The sequence below is a fragment of the Arvicanthis niloticus genome, chromosome 17 (assembly GCF_011762505.2).
Source record: "Arvicanthis niloticus isolate mArvNil1 chromosome 17, mArvNil1.pat.X, whole genome shotgun sequence".
NCBI lineage: Eukaryota > Metazoa > Chordata > Mammalia > Rodentia > Muridae > Arvicanthis > Arvicanthis niloticus.
The window spans coordinates 31,261,781-31,289,761 of record NC_047674.1 but is presented as its reverse complement, the minus strand read 5'-3'; the positions used below and the strand labels follow the sequence as shown (position 1 = coordinate 31,289,761).

General features: G+C 45.3%; 2 protein-coding genes across 5 annotated transcripts in view; one reads left to right on the top strand and one right to left on the bottom strand.

The window, feature by feature from the left end:
* Fam178b (family with sequence similarity 178 member B) overlaps positions 1 to 13,679 on the bottom strand; it is a 120,687-nt gene extending 107,008 nt beyond the window's left edge. For 2 of the 4 annotated variants that reach the window (XM_034521731.2, XM_076915073.1), the window contains exon 1: positions 13,400 to 13,677. The gene's annotated coding sequence lies outside the window, so the exon portion shown is untranslated. Of the gene's footprint in view, positions 1 to 13,399 lie in introns of all 4 variants that reach the window. The other 2 variants (XM_076915071.1, XM_034521730.2) reach the window with 2 other exon arrangements.
* An 8,513-nt stretch (positions 13,680 to 22,192) lies between these two features.
* On the top strand, positions 22,193 to 24,008 carry Cox5b (cytochrome c oxidase subunit 5B). Its single transcript, XM_034521811.2, has 4 exons — positions 22,193 to 22,357; positions 22,858 to 22,931; positions 23,105 to 23,204; positions 23,817 to 24,008. Exons 1-4 carry the CDS (start codon positions 22,255 to 22,257, stop codon positions 23,927 to 23,929), a joined length of 390 nt encoding a protein of 129 aa, XP_034377702.1. The 5' UTR covers positions 22,193 to 22,254; the 3' UTR covers positions 23,930 to 24,008.
* Positions 24,009 to 27,981: the final 3,973 nt, after the last annotated feature.

The window sequence follows — 27,981 nt, the reverse complement described above, 5'->3', positions numbered from 1 at the left end:
TATATGTGTTTTAGTTTCTTTTCTGTTGTCATGATAAACACCACACCCAAAAACAACTTGGGGAGGGAAAGGTTTATTTGGCTTCCACTTGCCCTTCACTGTTCATGTCAACAGAAGTCAAGTAGAGGAAGGAGCTGGTGCAGAGGCCACAGACCAAGATAATGACCTACAGGCTTCCCACAGCTCAATCTGATGGAGGCGGACGAGGCTCTCTCTTTTCAGATGACTGTAGCTTGTTAAGTTGATTCAAACCAAACCAAACCAAACCAAACCAACAAATAAAAATTAACCCGCTTGCATGATGACCAAAAGCAATTTGTAGAAGAAAAGATTTATTTCAACTTCCAATTCCAAGTCCCAATCATTAAAGGAAACCAGGGCAGGAACTGAAGCAGAAGCCATACAGGGACAGGGCTTGCTGGCTTGTTCCCAAGCTTCTGCTCACCTAAGCTTTCTCTTACACCTCAGGACCACCGGCCCCACAGACATGCCCACAGGCCAATCTGATGGAGACAAGCCTCCAGTTGTGGTTCCTTCAGATAACTCAGGTCTGAGTCAAATTAAAAACTGCAGCCATCTAGGAGTGTGCAAACCAGTGCTTAATCTCGCTACCATACTGCATAATGTAGTCCTTCAAAGCGACAGATTGGGCATGATGAGGACATAGAGTTTTTGCCAGCTAAAATTAATTAAAGATGTATAACAACTATAAATATTAATTATAGTTATCTAAAAACAGAGTCCTAGAATATATGAAGGAAGTTGATAGAATTGAAGGAAAAAAGACAGGCAATGATAGCTGGGATTTTTTATATACTACTACTACATCTGAGAGTGTGGTCTATGGCAGAGCATTGCTGAACATGACAGAGGCCCTGGGTTTCATGCCTAGCAGCACAAAAGGAAGAAAACCATAAGAAAATCAATTATAGACAGAAATCAAAGGAAATAAAGGGTTCCAGAGCTTCATGCCTATAATCTCAGCACCCAGGAGGTTAAAGCAGGAATCTGGTGAGTCTAAGTCAGCCTACATAGAGAGTGAATTCCAGCACAGCCTGGGACAAAAGTAACATCTAACTCAAACCAAAAGAACAAGCTGAGCAGTGATGTCACATGCCTTTAACCCCAGCACAGGGAGGCAGAAGCAGGCAGATCTCTGGGTTGGAGACCACACTGGTCTTCAGAGTGAGTCCCAGGACAGCCAAGGCTAGGCAGAGAAACCCTATCTCAAAAACAAACAAACAAATCAAATGAACAAAAGAGAGACAGAAACAATGACACAGACACTCCAGTAGATACCATACTGGGCAGCTTAGAACTGTCGGTAAATCCAGCTTCAGGGGATCCCACACTCCCTTCCAGCCTCTGAGCATCTGCACTTTAATGTGCACAGACTTACAAGCATACACAAACACACAGAGGGTTTGAATGACAATGTCCCTTGTGGGCTCCAGTTGGTGGTGCCCTTGAGGGAGGTTTAGGAGGTGCAGCCTTGCTGGAAGGCTGACTCTGAGAGTTCCTATCTTTTACTACTTCTATGCTCTCTCAGCTCTGTGTTTGCTGTAACAGACGTGCTCTCTCTGCTTCTTGCTCCTACCACCATGTCTGCTGCCAGCTGCTGTGCTTGCCATGCTTCCAGCCATGATGGACTCCATTTATTTATTTATTTATTTATTTATTTATTTATTTATTTATTCATTTTGAGATAGGGTCTATTTTTATAACTCTGGCTGTCCTGGAACTTGCTAGATAAACCTAGCTGGCCTCGAGCTCACAGAGAATCACCTCCTGTGTCTCCTGAATGCTGAGATTAACAGCGTTCCACCACACCCAGCCATGATGGACTCTTATTCTCTGGAACTGTAACCACAAATAAACTTTTTCTTCTATTATGCTGCCTTGCTTGTGGAGTTTTAGCACAGCTACAGGAAAGGAACACCACATACCTAGTTTAAAATTTTGAAGGAAAGTGTGGACCTGAACAATATTATAAAGCTGGGTCTAACAAACACTTCCACCTTATATCAGCTGGATGTACATAATCCTGAAGAACACAGGGAGGGGGGCATTGTCCACCAATGAACCATACAAAGCCTTGAATGCAGACATCTAGGACAGCATTATTCATAACAGCTAAAAGCAGAAACCACAAATGCCCATCAGTAGTTGAATGGATAAATATGGTATTAGCGACATAATGAAATATTGTTCATCAATAAGAAAGGAATGAAATACAGATAAATGCTACAACACAGATGAACTTGTGAAAGAGCCCATTCATAAAAGAGTACAGATTGTATGAATGACATATCCACCAGAGGCCAATCCTCAGAATAGAAAGTAGGCTAATAACTGTCTCTAGCTGGAGAAAGGGGGGATGCTGGGTGTGGTGGCAAAGGCATGCATGTTCCTTTTTTTGGCAGCAATGAAAATGCTTGACAACAGTGGGAAATCAGCACAATTCCACTGTCCAGAGCAGGTGGAGTGTGCTGCGGAAACCAGCTGCACCTCAGTGAAGCTGCAAGAAAGTACAGAAACAGCCTTGTGTGGCACAGTGAGATTTGCCCAGCTACTGGACAGGCTGAGCAGGAAGGCCCCTTGAATTCAAGAGTTTGGGGTTATCCTTGGCAACACCATGAGGCGCAAGGAAAAAGAGAGAGGCAAGAGGATGACGGAAGAAGCAGGAGAGAGGTGGGAGGAGGAAGGAGGGAGGAGGGAGGTGAAGGAGGAAGAGGAAGAAACCCAGAAAGCAAAAATGTCACTGTTACTACTCAAGCTGGACTCTTGAAAGGACAATGATGGAGAAACACGGCAAACAAAAGCTCCATCAGGGCTGGAGAGATGGGTAGGTGGTTAAGAGCACAGCTTTCTGTTCTTACAGAGGATTAGGGTTCCAATCCCAACACCAATACGGTGGAGAATGACCACCTGTACATACAGTTGCAGGGGTTCCAACATCCTCTTCTGGCCTCCACAAGCATTCACGCATATGGTACACTGACATACATGTAGGCAAACACCCATACACATAAAAATATTTATTTTGAAAGTGGCCCATGTTGTGCTGCTGATAGAGGCAAGAGGGAGAGAGGCAAAGCCTCTGGAAGCTCCTTGAGAATAGCCATGGCTCTTGAGGTCTCCCAAGTGTGAGACAGAAGTCATAAAACTTCTCTTTAAAAAGACAGTTTATTTTATTTGAGGATTTTAAAGTAACAAGCGAGTCTGCAACATCTGCTGAAGACAGTGAGCAGCTACCGAGATGATAAATCAAATACAAAGATGATGTGGGGATGAGAAGAATTCCATGTGGTCAGGCTGCATGTGGCAGGGAGGAGGGCATTTTCTCCTTTTTAGATCCGTTTCTTTTCTGAGCACAAGTGCTGTCTGTGTCATCCTGACAATGCAGAGCCGCTAAGTTTAGGCGACATAATACCAGCCTTTGTTCTGTCCACTTGGGCTTTGCTGCTCCCATTTCGGCTGCTCCTCAGGATCACCCCGGGGTTCTGCAAGTTCAGCAGAGCTCCACCCCCGGAACTGGTGGTGGGCTAGGGGTGGGGGTGATCCCAAATGTAGATCAGAGGAGAAAATGTGTCACCATTGACTGAAAAAAATGACATGACACCCAGCCCCTCTTCACCCTCACAAAGAGGCTTGTGTATCTCGACCACATTGATGAGCTTGAGTCCCTCAGCACACAGATGAAGAGGCTCTGTGCCAGGCACCCGGCCTAGGGCCTGGCTCAGAAAGGATTCGCAGAAAGTTAGGGGCCATTGTTCCCTAACATGTAATGCACTAAACACAGAGCACAGATGCAGACTCAGTTATTACTGCACAATGTACATACAGACAAGTATACTCAAGTGAGAATAGAACAGACACTGTTAATTAAAATATTACTATGTGTGCTTGTGAGAGAGTGTGTATGTACCATGACACACGTGTGAGGTGAGATGACAACCTGCATGAGTCTTTCTTTCCACCTTGTAGGCCCCAGGTATGTGTTTTACTTAGGGTTCTCTGGAGGAACGAAACGTATAGAATGAATATACAGATGAGGGGATTTATTAGGATGGCTTACAGGCTTTGCTGCTCCCATTTTGGCTGCTCCTCAAGATCAAGCTGTGTGTCCCAGCTAATCCAACATTGGTTGTTTCTATCAATAGAAGCTCCAAGAATCCAGTAGTTATTCAGTCACAGCCTGGATGCCTCAGCTGGTCTTCAGTTTACGGTAAAACCAGAAAAAGTAGGTGTTGTTGCCTGTAAAGGATTGGACTTGCCAGAGAGACATGGAGCAAGCAGGCAAAAAACAATCTTCCTTCTTCCATGTCCTTGTATAGCCTGCCCTCAGAAGTTGTGGTCCAGAATAAAGGCGGATCTTCCCACCTCAAAAGATTCAGATTAAAAGTGGGTCTTCCCACTTCAAATGATGTTTTTTTCTTTTTTCCTTTTTTCTTTCTTTTTTAAAAAAGGTTCTGCCCTTTAAAAAAATTTTTTATTTTTAGATTTATTTATTTTATGTATATGAGTACACTGTAGTCAGACATACCAGAAGAGGGCACTGGACCCCATTACAGATCAGTTTCCACCAAGTAGTTCCTGGGAATTGAACTCAGGTCCTCTGGAAGAGCAGTCAGTGCTCTTTAACTGCTGAGCCATCTCTCCAGCCCTCAAATGATTTAATTAAGAAAAAAAATCCCTCTCTAGACTAGCACTGACTGAGCCTTGGGATATTCTCAGCTCAGGACACAACCACAGATCCAGTACACACAATATGGAAGCAAATGTTCACCTTCCAGATTCAGGTATGGCTGCCCCATCATACTCTCCTTCCCTTTCTCACATTCAAAAGGGAATTCCTGGTGTTAGTGTTTTAGAATGTCCCTCAAGGGACACACTTTGATTATCTCAAACACAGGTATGCTAACCACTGCTACTCTCTTCTGTTAAAGACACTGAGGAAAGAAAACACAAATATTTGTACAAACACATTCTTGACAAAATATGACAGAAATACTCATGATCTTCATTAACTATGATCTTCATTTCTACAACTTGTCATGTGATCTTAGCTGGTATTTGTAACTGTCTTTCTCTACTACCCAGTTTATACTTCCTTCACCCTCAGCAAGCACCTCAGCAGGTCTCTTGGCCTTTTTTCCTAGAGGATTGACCCACATCTTCATCCATGAAGGGTCTGTGCCCTTTGTCATCCGGCCTGGATTAGGCTGTTGTAGTTTCCCATGGACTTTCCTCTAAGGCCATGGAAGCACCAAGAGATGCCCTAAAGGGCCTCCTGCACTCCAGACAATCTTTCTTACCCCATTGTGGGGAAGCAATCCAATTTCCCCTTGGTGATCTGCATCTATCACCCCTCCTAACACTGTTATTCCTCTTACCCCGCTGGTTTAAGGGCATCAAAAGTCCAAAGTGGTGAGTGGAGGGGTGATCGAGATTTGGGACTTTAATCCCAGCACTTGGAAAGCAGAGACAGGTAGATCTCTGAGTTTAGGGTCAGACAGCAAAGGCTACAAATAGAAACTCTGTTTTGAAAAAACAAACAAAACGAGTCCACAGTGGCCAACAGAATGTTTGTTATGACTCCTGAAAGGAGCACTCTCCACTCGAGGACTAAAACTACTAGGCCAGCAGAACTTAGGGTCACAGGAAAGGGAAACAAAATTTTCCTAGGGGGTCACTAGGGTGATATTGATTTTCCACCCCTTGACTCCTGGCTACATGAGAAACTACACCATATATCTGATATATGGACAATAATTGAAAGCATATACTGACTGCTGGAGAACCCTGCCCTACTCCTCCAGAATGCTGCTACCTAATTGGCTCTGTAACTCTGTCTTAAAAGGCCATTCCATCTTTCTATCAGATGGTGGGGGAACATGGCAAGACCAGTGGAAGCCAGGATCGTGGGTCCACTCTCACACTTCTGGCTATAAAGTGAGTTTCTTGGGCAGAAGCAATATAATGTGGAATGCCAAGATGGCAGATAAGGCATTCTGTAAGTCCATGGATGGTGGTTTTGGCAGAAACATTATGCTCAGGAAAGGCAAACCCATAACCAGAACAAGTATCTACTCCAATAAGGACAAAGGGTTATCCTTTCCATGAAGGAAGTGGTCCAATGTAGTCAACCTGCCACCAGCTTGCTGGCTGGTCACCCCTGGGGAATAGTGCCGTACCAGGGACTCAGTGTTGGACTCACTCAGCAGCAGCTGTGGCCAGATCAGCCTTGGTGACTGAAAGTTCACGTTGTCTAGCCCATGTATAACCTCTTTCGCTGCTACTGTGGCCACTGTGTTCATAGGCCCATGAGGTAATGATAGGGATGGCTGAGAAAAGACGTTAACTGTCTACAGAAAGGGCTACCTATCTACTTGATTACTGAAGTCACCTTCTGATGAGCATTTATGCAGGACATATCACATCTTCACATCCTCTGCCCACTTGAAAATCCATTCAAATGCTTCTTCCTCAGATGTTTTTCTCACCAATTATTCAATTGTGATCTTTCCAAGTCCTTGACCATCCAGCCAATCCATTGGTTCAGTGAACAATTGTACTTCTGGCCATTTCTCCTTCCAAACAAAGTGTACGACCATATGTAGTGCCTTAAGTTCTGTTCTCTGTGAAGATCTCCCTTGTTAGGGTCTTTCAGGGTTGCCCCAAAAAGGGCTTATAATGCTGCAGCTGTCCACTTCTGGGTGCTGTCTGCGTAATGTGCAGAATCATCAGTAAACTAGGTCTGAGTCGTCTTTTCTAAGTCACAATCAGAGGACACATCCCATGAGGCTATAGGAGCATGTTTGGCAGCAGTCTGCATTGTAGCAAAAAGTAGAAACCATAGGCATTCAGGTAACTTCATGTAACTTGCCTTCAGGACCTGCTCAGGCCCCGTGGCGTACATACCACTTCAGTTTGATAACGGACTGCTGCTGTGCACGTCCTACTTTATGACTTTGGGAGTCAGATAATACCTAGCTCATGGTGGGCAGCTCAGACTGCATGGTAATTTGGTGGCCCATTGTCAAACATTTAGTTTCCACTAAGGCCTAACTATTCTCCCTTTGAAAAGGGAGAATAATTGTGTGCAGATGATGGTAGAACCTTGCTCCAAACCCCAAAGGTCTCTTCTGTAATTCACTTATAGGGGCCTTCCAGAGGCTCCAAACAGCATTCCTATCTTCCACTGACATCTCAGATACCATCAGGTCAGGTCTGCTGGATCATTTGGTCCAAGAGGTAGAGCAGCTTGCATAGCAGCCTGGACCTATGGAAGAGCCTTTTCCTATTCCAGGCCCCACACAAAGCTAGCAGCTTTTTGAGTCACTTGGTAAATGGGCCTGAGTAACACACCCAGGTGAGGAATGTGCTGTCTCCAGAATCCAAATGGACCCACTAAACATTGTGCTTCTTTCTTGATGGTAGGAGGGGCCAAGTGCAATAACTTATCTTTCACCTTAGAAGAAATATCTCTGCATGCCCCCACACCACTGGACTCCTAAGAATTTCACTGAGGTAGATGGTCCTTGAATTTTGGTTGGATTTATTTCCCATCCTCTGATATGCATTATGTGTTACCACATGCTGGTGTCATCTCACCATTTGCATCTTATCGGACTGGTGAAGAACATGTCTTCTGGGCCTACCCATTGTGGGGGTTTAGGTTTTACACAGCATACCCACTCTGGCATTGCAATTTCCCTGAGCCTTAAAATTCATCAACACTAAGCCAAAGAAAACCAGGCATCTCCAATGCCTTTTTAGTAGGCCATCTTGACAAAGCCAACATTTTAAACAAACTTCAGACCTTTTTAAAAACACCTGGCTAAGCTTCCATATTAAACCTAGAATCTCCACTCAGAGGGCCCATATCAATAAACTCAGCCTGATCCAGTTTTATGTTCCTTCCACCATTATTCCACACCCTTAGAATCCATTCCCACACATATCGCCCAGACTTCTGCTTGAATGAATTAGCAAGCTCACTACTTTTTTTAGTAGTATAGCATACTCCTCATGGGTCACACGGTCCAGTTCTCCTCTAGGAGCCTGCTTAACTTGAGTCTGGTTGTATATTACTGACGGGCTCTGAGGGACATCAATACTGTCTTGACTGGCATCTCCTTCAGAGATAAAGGACAGTGAGGGATTAATTTCTCAGTCAAAAGCAGAAAAGAGTGGAGGTGGGAGTAACATCTGCTGAGGGTGTCCTTTATACAGCTGCCCACAAAAGGTGTGGCCCAGGTTAAAGGCAGATCTTACTTCAAAAGATCCAGATGTCCAGTGTATTCACACTTCAAACCATTGTTTTAAAATGTGAGTACATTGTTGCTGTCTTTAGACACACCAGAAGAGGGCATCAGATCCCATTTCAGATGGTTGTGAGCCACCATGTAGTTGTTGGGAATTGAACTCAGGACCTCTGGAAGAGCAGTCAGTGCTCTTAACCACTGAGCCATCTCCCCAGACCCCAACTTCAAACCATTTAGCTAAAAAACAGTAGCTTGGGTTTTAGTTAATTCCAAATGTAGGAAAGTTGACAGCCAGAATTAGCCATTGCAATATCTAACTCAGGTCATCTGGCTTTGTGGCAAGTACCTTTACCCACTGAGCCATCTCACCAGCCCAAAATATCCAACATTTTATATTCTAGAAAGATTTCTTGTTCTATAGTCAAAAATCCCCAAGGAAACACCCCTTAGCTTGAACACTAACAATTTATTTTTGCCTATGCTGGAACTTGGCACAAATATACAATCATACATGTTTTTCTTTTCATATATATAATTTTTTGAGACAGTATTTCTCTGTATAGCCTTGTCTGTCCTAGAACTCACTCTTTAGACCAGGATGGCCTCCAATTCAGAGATCTGCCTGCCTTTGCCTTCTCTGAGCATGTGCCACCACACACAGCTTCAACATATGTTTTAGCTTCTTCATGCCAGATTGTATTTTATCCAGCATCCTACAAGGAATTCATCCATGTTGCTTCATGAGGCCCTGGCCCACTTGTCTTCCCCACATGGCATTTTATCACAGGAGTACCTCACAGCTCACTGAACCACTGCAGTACCCTTCCTCCAGAGCACCGTAAGCCCCTTCTCTACTGCTGAAATTCTCAAAATGTCTCTTTGGGGGTGCAAGCACTTATTTCTGTCCCAAATTCACCAGGTCATATAAGATTTTGATGTTATCATACCATAAAAGGCACTTGCCAAGCTTTCTCATCTCACATATATAACTTTTTCCCTCCCTCCCTCCCTCCCTCCCTCCCTCCCTCCCTCCCTCCCTCCCTCCCTTCCTCCCTTCCTCCCTTCCTTCTTCCCTTCCTTCCTTCCTTTTTGGTTTTTTGAAACAGAGTTTCTTCATGTAGCCCTGGCTGTCCTAGAATCTACTCTGTAGACCAGGCTGGTCTCAAACTCACAGAGATCCATCTACCTGGGTAGGTAGGTACCTCCCAAGAGCTGGGATGAAATGCATGTGCTACTACCACCCAGCCCTCGGTCTATTTTTTTATTCGGAAATAATTCCACACTTGACTCAAGTTCCATATAGTAGAAAGATTTAGCCAGTATCAAAATTCCCCAAATGTCCACATTTTTTGGGTATATGCTCTATCAGGACTTTCTTTAATCTCTATGTACCTATGGTTACTACTTTTGCTAAAATAGACTTTGCCAGCCGGGAATAGTGGTGCAGGCCTTTAATCCTAGCACCTGGGAGGCAGAGGCAGGTTCATCTCTGAACTGGAGGCTAGCCTGGTCTACAGGGTGAGTCCCAGGACAGCCAGGGCCACACAGAGAAACCCTGTCTGAAAAAACAAAAGGACAGACTTTGCCTCAGTGCCTTCTTCCTGCCTCGGCCTCCTGAGTGTGGGGATCCAGAGTCTGCCACTACACCTGACTAAATACTTCATGTTCATACTGTTTGACTTCTGGTGAGTCGTCCTGGACATAGGTTACCAGTTAGGGTCTGTGTGGGGGTGAGACTCAGGCTGTATTCTTTGGGCAGCCCTTTGTGCACCTTGCTGGAAGGCACACACACAGTGCCCATTTATCCTGTTATGGCTGTAGCTAACTTCAGTCACTGGTCCAAAGCAGACCCAAGACATTTCTGTGCTGCCACTCCAGTTTTCTTCTTATAACTATCCGTCCTTCCAGGAAGATACCCCGAGGCAATATAAATAACCCATTTCCTGCCATACTTTCCTTCCCCAGTTTCAGCATCCACTGATGATCCTTGCCGGGAAAGATTTTCATTTCGGTACTTGAAAACTAGTTTTGTTTATTGTTTAAAAATAACTTTTAGTACTAAAACAAATCAAACTCAAATACAGAAGATCAAGTAAAATCTACAAGAAAAACATATCCAGGGTTAGCAAAATGGCTCAGGAGGCGAGCATCCTTGCTGCCAAGCATGAGTTCAGTTGGATCAGAGGAAATCGACCGGTGGAAAGAGAGAACTGGCTCCCGAACTTTGTTCTTGGACCTTCACATACACATTATGGTACAATATACGTGACCTCCACATATACATTTGTGTGACCACAAATATACATACACATAGAAAATAAATAACTGTAAAACATAATAAAATTAAAACAACATCCCAAAGTCATTCTCAAAGATGAAAAAGCAAAGCTGGCCCTGGTGCCACCCAGTACTCGGGAGGTAGGGGCAGATGGATCTCTGTGAGTTTGAGACCAGTCTGCTCTACATATCTATACATTGAGTTCTAGGACAGCAGGGGCTAGGTAAAAAAGATGTTAAAACAAAACAAAGCAAAAAGAAATAAAAAAGCAAAGTCAGCTACCTGGCATGGGGGTGGCAGTAGGTATGACTTTGTCTGAGAGCCTGGAGTATGCTGTCCAGAGGTGAGAAAGGTGACATTCATACAAACCATGGCAATGTTAGCTATGTTTTGCATGCTGGAAGAATCTAATTTTAGAAGTAGCTAAAAAGTCATCCAGGTATGGGCCCAGCAGGAGTCAAATCCACACACAAGGCCTCCTGGGGTCTAGCCTGTGTCTTCTCTCACCAGGACAGAGGCCAGGGTGATGATCCTTGGCCTTGGGTCACCAGGAGATTCTTACTCAGCCCTGCAGGCTTGGTACCTGTCCACCTGTTTAAACATACAACCTGCCACAGACAACCTGTGGTGCTGACTGGTAACTCTAATATCTTGCAGCTTAATTAGTGAACTGCACTGGGAGCACAATCATTAAGCTGGCTTAAAATACAGTGGTAAGTAGACTGAATCCCCAAAGCTCATCTGGCAAGTTAACTTAGAAACAAAAGAAGTAGGGCTGGAGAGATGCAATAGGAAAGAGTTCAGACTGCTCTTTCAAAGGACCTAAATTCCATTCCTATCATCCACATCAGACAGATCACAATGCTTGTAACTCTGGGTTCAAGAGGTCCTCCATCCTCTTCTGACCTCTGTGGGTACCTGATAGTATATGTTACATAACCCCTGACATCACACACACCTGACATCACACACACACACACACACACACACACACACACACACACACACACACACACACGTGTGGCATGGGAGGGAAAGACCATCTCCAGGTGACATGCTCAGAGTACTAGTAACTCATAAAGCAGCTGTAGCATCAGAAGTTTGAGACCCAAGGACAGGGCCTGCTGCTTGCTGGGCAGCTAAATCTGGCTGCTTTAAATGCCATTCATTCCAAGGCATTTGTCTATCCACAAAAGAACATGTACACACACACACACAATTATACATGCCTATTTTCAGAGCCCATACTTTGGCTCACATTTTTTGACTACATAAACATTTCCAAAGAAGTCAGTCCAAGGATCTCAGAATCCAGTCTGACAGCAGCTCACTCTTTCTCCCCAGTCTCCAAATGTAAAACCTGAAATCACTCCATTAATAAAGGAGCTGTCAGAGATGCTAATGATTTCAAGGACACTGGTGACTTTTAAACCTCTAAGACTCTATGACAAAGGGAAGACCCTACCCTAGCAATTACCCAAGCTTTCTCATCTCACATATATAACTTTTTTCTTTCCTTCCTTTTTTTTTTTTTTTTTGGTTTTTTGAGTTCGAGACAGGGTTTCTCTGTGTAGTCCTGGCTGTCCTGGAACTCACTCTGTAGACCAGGCTGGCCTCGAACTCAGAAATCCGCCTGCCTCTGCCTCCCAAGTGCTGGGCTTAAAGGTGTGCACCACCACCGCCCGGCTCCTTTTTGGTTTTTTGAAACGGAGTTTCTTCATGTAGCCCTGGCTGTCTCCATGTGAATAAACACACATCTTAGAATCAGAAAGAGGTGAGTTGTTAGGCATCCAGGCTAGAGCACTGGAGGAGTCAAAGGCCTCCTATGGGCAAACAGACAGGCAGAATTAAGACCCAACTTCTACTTTCTCTTTTCCTTTCCAAAATCCCTCATTACTCAGTCAGCCAGGACCTAGCCCTCTGCTTCACTCACAATGACCTCAGGACCCCTGGTTGGTGTGGCACCATGCCCAGCAAATAGGGCCACCATGCCCTCCTGAGTTAGCGCTTTTGCTAAATCACACAGAGCCAAGACTCTCTCCACTCTCCATCTCGGTCTCACGATGTGATTTTAACACGTGACCTCCCACCCTTTCTTATTTTTCCTTTATCTTTCTTATTTTCCTGGCTTTATGGAAATGAAAATAAGAAGATACTTGGAAAATAAGATTATACTATTTTCTATACTGAATACAGAAAACCCAAAGCGCTTTGAGCATCAATATCCAAACGGTCAAGATGAACTCGGAAAATTACAGCTGCCTTGAGCTCCCGAATACTGCTGCAGCGACATGCCTTCCTCCCAGCATCGTGTTTTATGTCTTCTTTTAAACAAATATTTACTGGCTAGGAATGCTAGCAAGGGCAGTGGCTCTGGTCAGGGAGGACTCAACTCACAAGCTGAAAGACTTGAAGATAGGAGTGTCACCCTCAAAGAAAAGTAAAGCAGACTCCAGCATTGTAAACTCTTACATCCATCAAACTAAAGCAGGGCCTGGGAACAGCCAATGTTTCCAGAGAGACAGACAACAGCTCATTTTTATGCCCTGGGAAACATTAAGAAACAAAACACGACAGGCCACACTACCACAAACGGAAACCATTACACCAGGACTTGGCATACAGAACATTCGGCAGAACAGGGTTGTAGTATCCTGTAATGTGGGGTAACCTGACAGCATGGTTGGGGGGGGGGGGGGGGGTTGGGGTTTTTTTGCCTTACTAGTGAGGGTTAATCCTGAGCCAAATCCAGGAAAACTTACAAAGGGACCCAAGCGACTGCTCTAGCAGGGCCTCCCAGGCCCAGGCTAGACTTGAGTCCTGGGTAAATTGTGTTCCCGGAGGAACTCACCAGTAAAATGAAGCTTACGGTCCTACCGTGCGAGGTGTGATGGAGGCCTACTCCTGGGAGCCCTGGACTCAAGAACCTGAAGAGCAGGAACAGGAAGCTGTGGGGCGTGAAGGAAGCTTCAAGGCAGCCTCAGAAGATGGAGCACAAGAAGCTGGAGCAGGATACCACGGTGGTGGGGGGCCAGGTCAGCAGGGACAGCCGAGAGGAGGGACCTTGTGTGGGAGCACTGTGCCTGCCACGCCTCGCGCACCCGCCGTTAGGACAGACCGCGGCTTCTCACGTGCTCCCCCAATCACGTGGGCGCTCCGGTACACCTCCACGTGCGCGCGGGTCACGTGGCCTCTCAGCTTCTGAATTTCAGCCAGACTTCCGTTTTCCAGATGCGGAAGCGGAGGGCTTGCTTGTATGGCCCAAGAGAGAAGGGAAGGCACGGAGATTTGAACTCCTTGGAAGGCAGTTCACATTCAGTGGTCTAATGATGTGACTTTTCTAAAGTCGAGGCGCTGCAGTTGTGCGCGTTAGCTTGACGCCTTTCACCGTTTAACAATGGCCACGTCCTGCTTTGAGAACCGATCTGTTCTGGATGGACATCTGTGCGAACATGCAAGCGTGAATTAGAGGCGGCTTAAGGGATGTCAACCCTTCAGACTGATAGTTAGCCAACACTAGTTGAGCCCTGTCTCAGTGTCTAACATTGAGCGAGGCCATTTATATGAGTTATTTTGGTTTAGCCTCAGCTCAGTGAAAATCTGTTGCCTACGCTCTGAGGAACCAGTACTTAATTAGGCATTACTTGTAACTAATTAATGATCTGCCTGCCCTGTTCTCCAGGCAGAAGGGCAGTAGAGCTGGGTTTTACCAGCCTGTCTCTGGGATTTTTGGCAAATTCTGTCTCCTGAGGGACCCCTTCTTTGGTGACCAGGATGGTATGGGCAGGATTACAGCTGCCCTAGAGTGCTGGGGGAGTCTTCCTCTTTGACCTTTATTTCTTTTAACGGTCCAGTTAATTCATCTGACTTCCAGTTGCAACAAGCATTTTTACTTTTAATTTCATTAGCTGTTTTTGAGACAGTCACTGTGTATCACAGGCTGACCTTAAATTCCAAATAAAATATCCAATTTTCCTCCTACCTCAGCCTCATGAGGGTTGGATTTAACTCAAGGAATCAGCCATATCCTCTCTGAACTTACCTTTTTTTTTTTTTGGAAATAGCAGGCCATCTTAAATGTTTAGGTGGGTTCCTATTAATGAGCACCATTTGAAAGTTTAATAGAAAGGCACAGAGTCAAGCCCAGCAAAAGGAGAGCACAAAGGATAACTCAGTGGACAAACTGTTTCCAGAAACAGGACGGCGTTTGCTGCCTGTAGCCCGCTAGAGGGTGCTGCTAACCTAACCAGTTTCCAGATAAGAAACGGCTCTAGGGCCACCTACTGGGGCCCAGAGCCATTGTAGGCTTCTGAGAGGCCACATTGACCTCGGGGCTATCCTTTCTACTGGTCTGTCTTTCCCCACATCTCTCAGGGGATTCCTTTTAGTTTAGGGACTCTCCGTGTTCCAGTTAAGTGTCTTTGGGGCATTCACATTCATCCAAGAGATCCTGGAAAGAATGGACGTGGTGGCTTGGTAAACCGGCCTGCTTCCAGCCCTGTAGGATTGCCTGCCCTCTCCAACTGCCCTGCTAGCTGATGATGACTCGTTCTCTTCTTAGGATCTGCTTCCTTTGATGTTGTTTCGGAGAACCACATGTATGTGTGTCCACACCTGCCTAGTGAGACGACTGAGTCAAAATCAATCCCTCTTCTTCTCTCCTCCACCTCTTCTTCTTCCTTCCCAACCCCTCTCTCTGTCAGGGCTGATCTGGAACTCATTGCAAGTCTCCTTCCCCAGCCTCCCAAATGCTAGATTATGTGGGTTACCACCCACGACTGTGACTTGTTCTCCTAACGCAGTAAAACAGGTGGCTTTAGGGCTTAATGTTTAGGCTGCAGCAGGAACTGCCCAGACAGTGCAACACTGAGCACTTCCCATTTGTCCCCCCCCTCCCCCCCGCCAGAACCTCCTGAGCTCTCTATGCTGGGGGAGGGGATGGGTGCTTTCCTCCACAACTGGACATCAAAAAATTTCCTGGGGTCTATGCGGTCCTCTGGTTGCCAGTGGAACTCAATGGTAGAAACAGGGTTTGTGTGTGTGCTTTTGTCTCACACCTGAATCCCTCTCACTGCCCTGGCACAACCCTTACCAGTGACAATACCAGGTGCCCAGTGGGTCTCACAGAAAACTCATTGAGGTACCTGAACATGGGGTAGGGGCTGACTCAGCTGTCCAGCTGACACACTAGACTCCATTTCATAAAATAAAAGATGTTTTCAATAAGCATCATAGTCTAAACCCCTGAGCCCTGCGGTAGACAGGCTCCATGCTGGCAGCAATTTCAGATGACCCATTTTGGATTTGTGGTGTCTGCATAAAACCATTTCACTCTTCCCTGAAAGGGTTTTGGCTCCTAGCAGCTGATCAGAGGTTCAGCCTTGGGTCTCATCCTCCTCATGCCACCAGAGGGTTCTTAAGGTGAGGCCTAGCAGACCTGAGGAGCGTTTACCTCCTCATCCCTGCTATAATTAAAAACTTGCCCAGTATGCATCTTCCAATGGTAGCCAGGGCCTCTGGGGCCACTAGAGGTCAGGGTTGTATCACTGGTAGCCGAACTGAACCTGAAGAGTCTTTCGTTGTTGTTGTTGTTAGATTTATTTATTTTATGTATGCGAATATACTGTCATTGTCTTCAGACACACATTACAGATGGTTATGAGCCACCAAGTGATTTCTGGGAATTGAACTCAGGACCTCTGGGAGAGCACTCAATGCTCTTGACCGCTGAACCATCTCTCCAGCCCACTAAAGAGCCTTTTGACCCCACCATTTCAGCTTTGGTGAGTCTGACCATATTAAGGACACAGATCCACGGACGGACAAACAAACATACATACATACATACATACATACATACACACACACACACACACACACACACACACACACACACCACACCAATAGATTTCAAGGCAGAAATATTTATTTGACTCAAGAACCAGCCTTGGCCTTGGTCCTGAAGAAATAATATCGCCTTAATATTCAATAAGAATCAGAAAAACAGTTCCCATAAATAAGAATATCATAATTTCTGAACAGATAACTGTCTTATTGAGGGTTCTCTAGAGTCACAAAACTTATGGAATATCTCTATACATTAAGGGAATTTTTTGTGATGACTTACAGTCTGTAGTCCAACTATCTCAACAATGGGCAGCTGTGAATAGGTAGTCCAAGGATCTAGTAGTTGCTCAGTTTCATGAGGCTGGTTGTTTGTGCTGGTCTTCTGTAGAAGTAGATTCCAACAGATGTGTTGGCAAGTAAATGCAAGCAGGCGAAGAAGAGAAAAATCTTCCTTCTTCCAATCTTTCTTCCAATATCCTTTATGTAGATCTTCAGTAGAAGGTTTGGCCAAGATTAAAGATGTGTACCACGCCTAGATCTGAGACTTGCTTACCCAGGCTGACTTTAAAGTCAGAGATCTCCTTCCCTTAGTCTCCTGGGATTAAAGGCATGTACTGCTTTACTTGGGCCTAAGCTTTTCATAGCCACTATGTGTCAAGGTCATATTTAGAAAATGGCATTAGGTCCAGCTTGTTCCCAGGCAGCCACCATGTTCCTGTTGCTCCTCGGCTCTGACTGGGGATCTGGCTAGCTAGATGTGCAGGCCCTAGCACCCAGGAGATGCCAGCATGGGGGATGGCTCTGCCAATCCCAAACGCTGCATCCACAAAGCTCAGATGAACCCCAGACAATATCTGCCATCCTCACAGTACCCAGTAGAAATGAGACTCTTAAAGCTTAATGATTATCTAAAGGATTTATATATTTAGAAGTGCTCAATCAACAAGATGCACACACAATTGGAGTTGTTACCCAATATCTAACCTTTGGATAGAAGTTGCTACCCAGGACATATTTCAACCCCTCCTTGGTTCTCCATGGCTGATAGCCTCCTCTTCTTCTCTGTCTCCCCTCCCCTTCCTCTTTTTTCTCCTCTTCCCTTCCTCTCTTTCTCTCCCAGCTCCACCTCCTCTTCTACTGCCTAATCACAAAGCTCCACTGTGAATACAATGTAGCAGAATACGTATCCTGCTACAACTATGCCTCAAGATCTCCATGCCAAGATCCACATCAGAAATTTGTGTCTTCTAGCCTTAAGATCTGGATCACAGGTGAGCCCTTCAATTCTGAATTATAGTTCATTCCAGATATAGTCAAACTGACAACCAGGAGTAGCCATTAAATAACACAGTCACAGAGTTAAACAAACTCAAAACAGTCAAAATAAGAGGTGAGAAGTAAGTGTTCTTTGCACCCCTGCCTCCCCTCATGGCTCAGCTCCCTCCAAGTTGACCCTTCAACTTCGTGCTCACAATGGTAGCAGCTTCTTTTTTTTTTTCATGTCTAGAATACTCCTCTCCCTTTTTAAGTTTCATTCATTCATTCATTCATTCAGTGTATAGTCTGTGGTCACATGCATGCCATGTGTAGAGTGTGGAGGTCAGATGACTTGTGGAAGTTAGTTCTCTCCTTCCCTGGGGGGGGGGGGTCCCAAGTATCAAACTCTTTCTGCTCTTGGCCATTTTCCTGGCCCCAAAATTCCTTTTGTAAAAGGATGAAATTATGAGCACACTGAATAAAACACATCTAGGCTAACATTTACCAATAGCTTATAATCGCTGTGTTTTAGGCACTTGCTCTGTTATCTGCAGCAAACTGTGCAGACATGGACGACACTGTGTCAAGTGAGAGAAGAGATACATAAGGCGACCAGCACAAGTTTCCTCTTTCACGTGGAAGCTGAACAAGGTTGTCCTGACTGTAGAATAGGTCTGAATATGTTTGGCCCAGGGAGTGACACTATTTGGAGGTGTGGCCTTGTTAGAGTAGGTGTGCCACTGTGGATGTGAGCTTTAAGACTCTCATCCTAGCTGCCTTGAAGGCAGTCTTCTGGTTGTCTTTGGAACAAGATGTAGAATTCTCAGCTCCTCCTACACCATGCCTGCCTGGATGCTGCCATGCTCCCACTTTAATGATAATGGACAGAACCTCTGAACCTGTAAGCCAGCTCCAATTAAACATTGTCCTTATAAGAGTTGCCTTGGTCATGGTGTCTGTTCACAGCAGTAAAACCCCAACTAAGACAGATAGTAATTGCTAGAAGCTGGGAAGGCTGAGGAAGGGACATAAAGGGAAGCTAGATTTGATTAGTACCCACCACATACATGTGTGGGAATATCACATGCCAGAAAACTCCATTCCAAGCCTCACTGTGTAGCTCTAGCTCACTGGGAATTCACTATGTAAACCAGGATGGCCTCAAATTCACCAAGATCTGCTGGCATCTGTCTCTTGGTTCTTGGGATTAAAAGATGATGCCAGCACTCTTTAATACATCTTAATAAAAAAATAAAATAATAAGGAAAAGAAGAACTAAGACACAGGTAAGGTAGTTTGCTAGAGTGGCAGTTCACAGAAAATACAAAGGATGAAGACAATCTGAAAAGATGTGCTGCCTGCCCGAGGCCTTGGAGTTCAGGTAGCTGAATGCAGCAGTAACAGTTCTGCACTTTCCTTTCAGCTAGAGGCAAATTGTGAAGACCTACTGGTAGGGAGCTGAAACTGCTACACATTTCTGGGCAACAGGTCAGCAGAAAGTGGCAAAATGTTTCACACCCACACTCCTGTAATCCCAGCTAAGGATGCACTGCCATAGTCTAGGAGACAAAATACTGGACATCTGGCCTGCTGTGGCAACACATTCCTGTATTCCCAGCACTCAGAAGTGGAAGGTAAGAAGGTTTAAGAATTCAAGGCCAGCCTGAGGTACAGAGCGAGACTATCTAAAACGGTGGTCCTCAACCCTCTGTGACCCTTCAATCCGTTTCCTCATGCTGTGGTGACTCCCAACCATAAAATTATTTCATTGCTACTTCATAACCATGATTTGCTACTGTTATGAGTCACAATGTAAATATCTGATACTTGAACTCCAATGGGGTTGACCCACAGGTTGAGAAGCACTAGTCTAAACCAGAAAGGGCTAGGATGCAGTTCATTGGTAGAACAGTGGCCTAGCATGAACACGTTCTCCAGGCTAGTCCTCTACTGCAATGGCTCACCCACGTAGTCTCTATAGTGCTTCTGACTGAGCTCACGATGAGTCTTTAAAAAAAAAAAAACATCGCCGGGCGGTGGTGGCGCACACCTTTAATCTCAGCACTTGGGAGGCAGAGGCAGGCGGATTTCTGAGTTAGAGGCCAGCCTGGTCTACAGAGTGAGTTCCAGGACAGCCAAGGCTATACAGAGAAACTCTGTCTCGAAAAACAAACAAACAAAAAAACAAACAAACAAACAAACAAACAAACAAACAAACAAAATCCTCTAAAACAAAGCCTCAGAAATCTCAATATCCACGAGGGTGATAGCTGGAGCCATTCCAACACATCTGTAAAGAATATTATGCAACAATTATATATTTATTATATATGTTTTGACCTGGAAGGATGTCCACAAAATATTCTGTTAAATTAGAAAAGCAACTTCTCAATCGTTTATATTTTTAATCTCACAAGCAAATACATCTCATGTATATATGCATTTCTTTGTACTCAAGATACTTCTGTTGCCACCCTGGAGAATTCCAGGAGGCAGAGCTTCCAAGTCCCACAATACACAAAGGAAATCCTCAACCCCTCCTGCTTCAAATCATTTCCAGACTCAAAATGTTAATTGTGCTGAGGTTGAGAAAAGCTGTCTTAGAATGGTTGGGAAGAATAAATGCCAAATTGCCAGCTTGTGTTACATGATTTTTTTTTTTTTTTTTTACCATGTGCTTTGATGGCTATGGTAGTTTGAATAAGAATGACCCCATGGGATCATATATTTGAAGGCTTAGTCATTAGGGAATGGCATTACTTGACAGAGATGAAGAACTATGGCCTTGTTGGAGAAGTGTGTCACTGAAGGTGGGCTTTGACATTTCAAAAGCCCAAGCCAAGCCCAGTGTCTCTCACTTCCTGCTGCCTGTGAATTCAGAGGTAGAATTTTCAAGCTCCTTCTCCAGCACCACTGTCATGCTTCCCTCCATGATGATAATGGAATAAACCTCTGAACTGTAAACCAGCCCTAATGAAATGCTTTCCTTCATAAGTGTTGCCGTGGTCATTGTGTCTCTTCAACCTAACGAAGACATCTAGTCTTAGTTTTCCTGAGTGTTACCTAAAGGAAAAAAGATGGTGGAGCTAGCTGATGGGGCTGGCTTGGTTTTTTTCCCTCTTAATTCAGGTATAAATCAACAATGGGTCCATTGGGGAAAAGATGCCTGGAATTAAGCAATTATTTTTCTAATTTAATCCAGATGGTTGTAGTGGAGATAAGGAAGTAACAATGAAAACCATGCAAAGTGTAAGTCCATCTTCAAACAGAGTCAATAAATTTAGAGCCTCAGTATAGACTATTTTTTTTTCTTGGTGAGGGAAGCCATGAAGACCAGGTTAGTTCCTCTGAAGTAACGTACCACCAGACTCTTTTGAAAATAACCTACAAGGGGTAGGTGACAACACCCAGGAATTTAGTTCTATTTGTAGTTTTCTTCAAATTGACCTTTTGGGGTCTCAAGCCCTATAAACTATATATTGGTCCAAGTGGCAGGATTTACTAAAACTCACTTGATATTATTATGTCAGGCCTCTGCAAGGTATTGAAGATTCCATCACTGGGACACAATTAGGGAAGCACAGATGCTGTATGCCACCATAGTGTTTCAGGAATGTTACACAATGAGAATAAAATGAAGAAGCCAGTGTCTGCCATGAGTTGTCTTGCTTTATCTGTGTGAAATGGGGAGCAACGAGGATGTTTTCTGTCTAAATTAGAGACCTCTGGCCACAATGCCTATCATGATTTCCACTTGCATTATTAACTTTCCTTCCTTCTCTCCTCCTCCTAGTATCCTCATAGTTTCATAACCTCGTGGAGTGGCCACTAGGAGGTATCCATGCTTCCAAAGCCCGCACCCCCTACCCCCCACCTATGCCTTGTCCCTAGGGCCAACACCATCACCTCCCATGACGTTACTGTAGGAGGAAAATTAAGGGTGGTGCAACACTTTTAATCCCAGCAGAGGTAACCAGATCTCTGTGACCTTGAGATCAGCCTATCTACATAGGGAGTTTCAGGTCAGCCAGGGCTACATAGTGATACCGTGCTTAAAAAACCAAACCAAACCAAACCAGAGAGTGGAGGCGGGGATTAAGGCTAAGACTATGGGGAGGTCCTGTCAAATTTTGACGGAGTGGGTCATTGCAACAAATTGATAATGGCTAAAGCTCTGCAGACACGAACCCGCAGCTAACAGGCATAACAAACAAAACAGTCTTCCTGAGCTCACGCCCAAGTTTGAATCATTGGTGGTGGAAGTCAGTGACTGAGGGGGACTTCGGCTTCCACAGTACCTCCACCACAGGAACTACTAAGTGTCTGGGACACTGGGCCGCGAGCACGCAAGCGGAACGGCCACGAACCCGAAAGCCGCTAGCTGTCACCGTGATTGACGCCACGCCCCCGGGGCGGCGGGAGTCTGCGCGGCCGGCAAAGAGGCAGAACTGCGCATGTGCAGCGTCTACTTTTAGCGCTACTTTGGCAGGCCAGGGGCAGGAAGCGGAAAGCTGACCGGGCGTTGTTAGACGCCTACCAACGGAAGTCCCGCCTGTCTGGTTCAGTCTGTTCCCGGAAGTGCATCTGCTTGTCTCGGGCGAGATGGCTTCAAGGTTACTTCGTGGAGTAGGCGTTTTGGCGGCGCAGGCCCTGAGGGCCCACGGGCCCCGTGGCGCGGCCGCGACCCGCTCCATGGCTTCTGGAGGTACGTGGGCAGCTGGGCGCACCAGATGGGTGTCCTTGGCCTCCGGGGTGGTTGGTGATGGGCGGTCGAGCGGGGTCGGCCATTAGAGCTCCCTCGAGCTCCGCTGACCACCTTAGTCTCCGGGAACCGGTTCTCCCCCAAGTCTTGCTGTAATTTCGGCCGCCCACCCGATTGACACGGCTTTCAAAGTGCCCTAACTGGAAGATGCCGGGTGACCTTGGGAGAGAGGGACTATTGGAGGAATAAGCTCTGGATCGACATTCAAATCCCTTGCCCGCCTCGACTTGATTTTAGGGAAAGTCGAAAACAAAGCTTCTGTGGTTGGAAGGGAAAACCGGTTCGACTTCGGAGACGTGTCTCAGTGGGCTTAGGGGACTGTGGAAATGGGTAGCTTGAGAGCCCACCAAAGAAGCGTATAACATCACCTTCCCGTGTCGGGCTTTTTAGCGTGTATTCATCGTAGTCATATCAGCTGCCGTAATAAATTTTTCTTCTTCTAGGTGGTGTCCCTACTGATGAGGAGCAGGCTACCGGGCTGGAGAGGGAGATCATGATAGCAGCACAGAAGGGACTGGTGAGGAGAAGCTCTGTGTCCTCTGGAGCCCTTGGGCTTGGATGGGATCAGAGGAGTCTCCTGTTAGCCAGCGTTTGGTCCTGACAACCAAGTTTGTAGGAATAGCACCTTTGCAGTGCAGTGGCAGGGGTTATCTGTCATAATTAGTCAACAGTCAACTCTGTCTCTTTCAGGACCCATACAATATGCTACCTCCAAAGGCAGCTTCAGGCACCAGGGAAGACCCTAATTTAGTCCCATCTATCAGCAACAAGAGAATAGTGGGCTGCATCTGTAAGTACCTTGTTTTTATTTTCTGGCCCATTTGTTTATAACCTGCTACACAGAACGTCTACAGATTGCTTCAGAAATCTGTGTGTGGCTATATGTTCATAAAAATATGTGTATAAATTGCTGTAAGGGTTCTGACTGTCGTAAGTTTCAGTATACATGAGAAGCCACAGGAGTTAGATGTCTTTGGAGCTGTAGTTACAGGCCAGGTTGTAAGCCACTTGGTGTGGGTACTGGGAATTGAATACAGGTCCTCTGGAAGAGCATGCCATGCTCTTAATTGCTGAACCATCTTTCTAGCCCAGATAGTGTGTGTATAAAACTTGTATGCCAGGTACTGTTTCAGGCACTAGGGATACAAATGAGTACAGATCCTGATTTGGAATTCTATGTAAGGTCTGGGATTGTTAGAATCTATAGTGACCCTGTACAAGGTTATCTTACGCACAGGTAAACTCAGCCCCGTTTTTTTCATTTGAAGGAGCAGAGCTTGAAGTGGTCTCTTGATCAGTGGCAGTTTTGTTGCTGTGTCCAGAGTGTAGGAAAGAGATGGATGTTGAAAGTCTCCCTTTGTACATAGGCACTGGATGATGTTCAACCATCTTTCCCTTTCAGGTGAAGAGGACAACTGTACTGTCATCTGGTTTTGGCTGCACAAAGGCGAGAGTCAGCGATGCCCAAACTGTGGAACCCATTACAAGCTGGTACCCCACCAAATGGCCCACTGAGCCCCTGTGTTCACTTTTCAGAATGTAAAGGAAAATCTCTCTCTAATAAAGACTAGCCATTGCACTGGCTCCTCCCATAGCTGGCTAGTCTTATTTCTATAGATTTTTTTTTTTTTTTTTTTTTTTTTTATTATTGAGACCACCTATCTCTTGATACTGGCTTGACATCCTCTTAGAATGTAAAACCAGTATAGAGTTGTTAGAATTTTATTTAAAAAAATTTTTAAACTTTTTGTTGTTTGTTTGTTTGTTTTTAGAGATAGTATTTCTCTTCTCTGTGTGGTCCTGGCTGTCCTGGAACTCCCTCTGTAGGCCAGGGTGGCCTTGACCTCAGATCCCGAGTACTGGGATTAAAAGCATCTGCCACCACCACCTGGCCAAAAATTCTTTTAAATTTTAACTTTCATATAATGATAGAGGGGCAAAACCCAAGGGGGGTTGTTAAGGGCAAGCGCAGTGACGATATGCTGACCTCGCTCGGGCCTTTGTGGTCCTGCTCTGCCGATGACTGAGTGACCGGGACATATGCTGCTGAGCCACTCTAACCCTGGAGCTGGACTTAGGGGAAGGACATTGAAGGGCTCCAGTCCACTCTGTCCTCCAGTGAGAGCCAGCACTATAATCTCTGCACCTGTCTATGGTTCCCTTTAAAGGAGGGAGGATGAAGAGAGACACATTAAGCTGGACACAATGTGTGCTGGAAGTCCCAGTCACTTGGGAGTCTGCCGTGAGAAGATACCTGAGCCTGGGCCATAGACCTTACTCTATAAAATAATAGTAATAATTTGAACTTAGTATTGGTATCTAGGTATTTACTAGATTTTTATGTGTGGGAGTTTTTCTTTAGAAATACTCATGGAAATATAAATTGGAGGACAGCAATTTGATATATTGGTGAAATTCTCAAAGCAGATCCTATAAAATGGAAATATCTTCTCATTCTGTGTTGAAATTTGCCAGACGTGACTTTAGTTGCTATCTGTTAAATGGGTTCACCATACATAATTCGGGGTTGATTTCAGGGATGGAAAGCCAAAGAGAGAGGCCACCACCTTGGTGACCTGTGGGAAGGTGTAGTCTAAGCCTTTGCGTCCACTCTTTGCTCTGAGTGATCATCCCTGCTTCCAAGCACTCGGGTATCGATTGGCCACTTGAGGCCTTTCCTGTGGGAAGGGATTCCCACAGAGCTATTAAATCTTACTCTGACAATCCCACTTTAAATGCTGTTCCTCACTAGCTGTACCCTGAAGACTGCAGGTACTGCTGGGAAACGCTCCTGTCTTCAGCCTGGTGCACCGCACTGTTTGTTTTCACACTTTCCTTCACGCTGTATAGAAAGATCTAGATCATTAGGTCAGTCTGGCTCTCCCAGGCTTCTCATTGTCAAGTCCCCCTCACTGTTTTTATTTTAACAGTTGTTACCAGTACAGAAAGAAAAATCTCTAAGATCTTTCCAGGCTGTGGTATGCAGAACAATAATCTTCTCAAGGTGTCCACATCTTGATCCACCCCCAAACCTGTATGTACTTTAGGTCATACAGCAAATAGGAATTACTGTTGTGCATGGAATTGGGGTTGCTGGCCTTAGAGCTAGGGACAGCTGGCTGCCTGGCCACCTCTTGCTCAGCACGTAAACGTACCAGCTGCCCAGCCAGATGACTGAGTTTGATCCCTGGGACCCTCATGGTGGAAGGAGGGAACCAACTCCCATTAGTTGTCCTCTGCCCTCCACACACATGCACACTAAATGAGCCAAGAAATGCAAATGGTCTCTGGAAGGCAGGCAAGAGTGATTATCTAGTCTCCAGGTACGAAGGCCTGTGGGCACTCTGATTTTAGCTCAGTGAGACCCATGTTATGTAAGATAAAAATTTTATATCCTAAGTAACTACATTTGTCATTAACTTTTTATAGCAGCAATAAGAAACTAAAACAGACAAGTGAATTCTTGAATCCATAGGCCTTTAATTTAGCTGTACTTTGGAATCACCCAAGATCTACAAGTCTTAGGACCCATTCATACACTGAAGCAGTCCCTGGGGTGGGACTTGGGTAGCAGAGCTTTGGCTCCCCAGTTGCTTTTAGTCTGCAGCTATGGCTAAGAACACTTGGCTAGCCACATGGGCTTGAACAGCTCTTGTACCTCCCAGGAGCATTTAGGCTCAGAAGGAAATGCAGTGTTTTGCACAGAAGAGGGCTTCATCTGAGCCTTTGGTTCTGTCTCTTGTCACCAAGGAAAAATAAAGTCATTAAATTATCTGCAAGTTCAGGAATAAACAGCTCCAGGACCACTTGCAAATTGCCAATCTGATACTCCATCATGTATGTATGTATGTATATGTTTTTTGTTTTCATTTTGATCTAACTGGCTGGTGTGAAACTTCCACTGTAAACCAGGCTGGCTCAAACCTGCCTGCCTCTGCCTCTTGAGTGCTGGAATTAAAGCTGCATGCCACCACTGGTGGGGCTGTTTGTTTTTGTTTTAATTTTCTTCTGTGTGTACGAATGCATGTGCATCCTTTGTGGTCATATGGTCCACAGCACACGTAGGCATCAGGACAACTCTGTGGAATCTTTGTCTCTCCGTTGTGTGCATGGTTTTGGGAAGTTGACTCATGACACCAGGCTTGTGTGGTGCGTGCCTTTACCTACTGAGCTGCGTCTTTAACAATTGTGCTACATACATCTTACAGACTACCTAATTCCTCCAGGGTGGCCATCAAAATTAGGAAAGTATAGTTTATGTATTTAAGTCATCTAATCCTTAGGTATCAAGTTTTCCTAAATGTTCATTAGTTTTATTTTTTTATGATGCTTGTGTAAGAAAGTGTTGCTGTACAGCCCAAGCTGGCTACAAACTCAAGGTCCTTCTGCTCAGCCTCCTGGTTGCTGGAATTACAGGTGTCACCACATCCAGCTGTTCAGTGTTTTTTCCAGCAAGAGGGTCCAGTTCAGTCGCATTTCCTTCCATTATAATGTCTGGGGCAGTTCCTCTTATTCATTCTTTTGACCTTGTCTGTGGTTTATAAATTTTAATAACCCCACTTCCATTTGTGCTGTTTATATAGTTGGGTGTGGAGCCATCGACTGGGACACAGGTCAATTTAGCAGCAGCTTACACACAGACTCTCTCCCACAGAAGCAATCCACTGCCCATAGTCCCTGAGTTTGGGGTGGGAGTTCATGAGCCTGTTTCCATGTCATGCTAGAAGGCTGACTAGCTTGATCTTGTGCAGGCAGCCATAGCTGCTCTGAGTTCCCGAGTGCACTGGTCCTGCCTATTACAGCCAGAAGACACTGCTCTTAGTCCAGTCCTTCTCAACCTCTGGCTTCTACAAGGTTTCTGCGTCTTCAGTGATGGTCTGAGTCTTGGGGAAGGAGATGGGGAGTACCATAGGTGTCTCTTTGTGGCTGAGCTCTCTACGGTCATGGAGTCTTTGCACTTTGACCAGTTGTGAGTTTGTGGTAACCATCATCCACTGTACAAACTAACTTTTCTGTTAAGGTCTGAGAACTGCACCATTAAATGAGAATTTCGAGGGGAGTTTGAACCTATGCAGAATAGCCATAGGTTCATCCTGGGGCCAGTTAGCCTCCCCAGCCATGCGGGTTGGAAAGATTTGCTGCACCCAGGCATGTGTTTCTTCAATCTGCAGTTGGTTAGTCCCCAGACTTTGGTGTTACAATTGCACTCATGGGCATCTCTTGCCAGTTCACAGCTGGATAAGACTTAACTTCCCCCACAGCAGCCTGCATAATACCTTGCAGTGCGGAGAGTGAGCCACCAGAGAGGAAGCTCCCCAGTCAGTTCCAGTTTGATTTTCACATGCCCTGTCACCAGTGTGGGTATCCTCAGCAATAAGGTCTTTCCAGCAAGTATTGGCAGCCAGAAATAAGCAATAGCCTGTATTATTTTGAGAGACCCCCCAGACACAACGGCAACAAAAGGGGAGGAAGTCTATACATGAAGGCAGGCTTTCAAGTGCATTCTATCAACTGAGCCATCCCTCCAGCCCTTCCTTACTCAGTCAGGGATCCCTAAGAGCTCACAA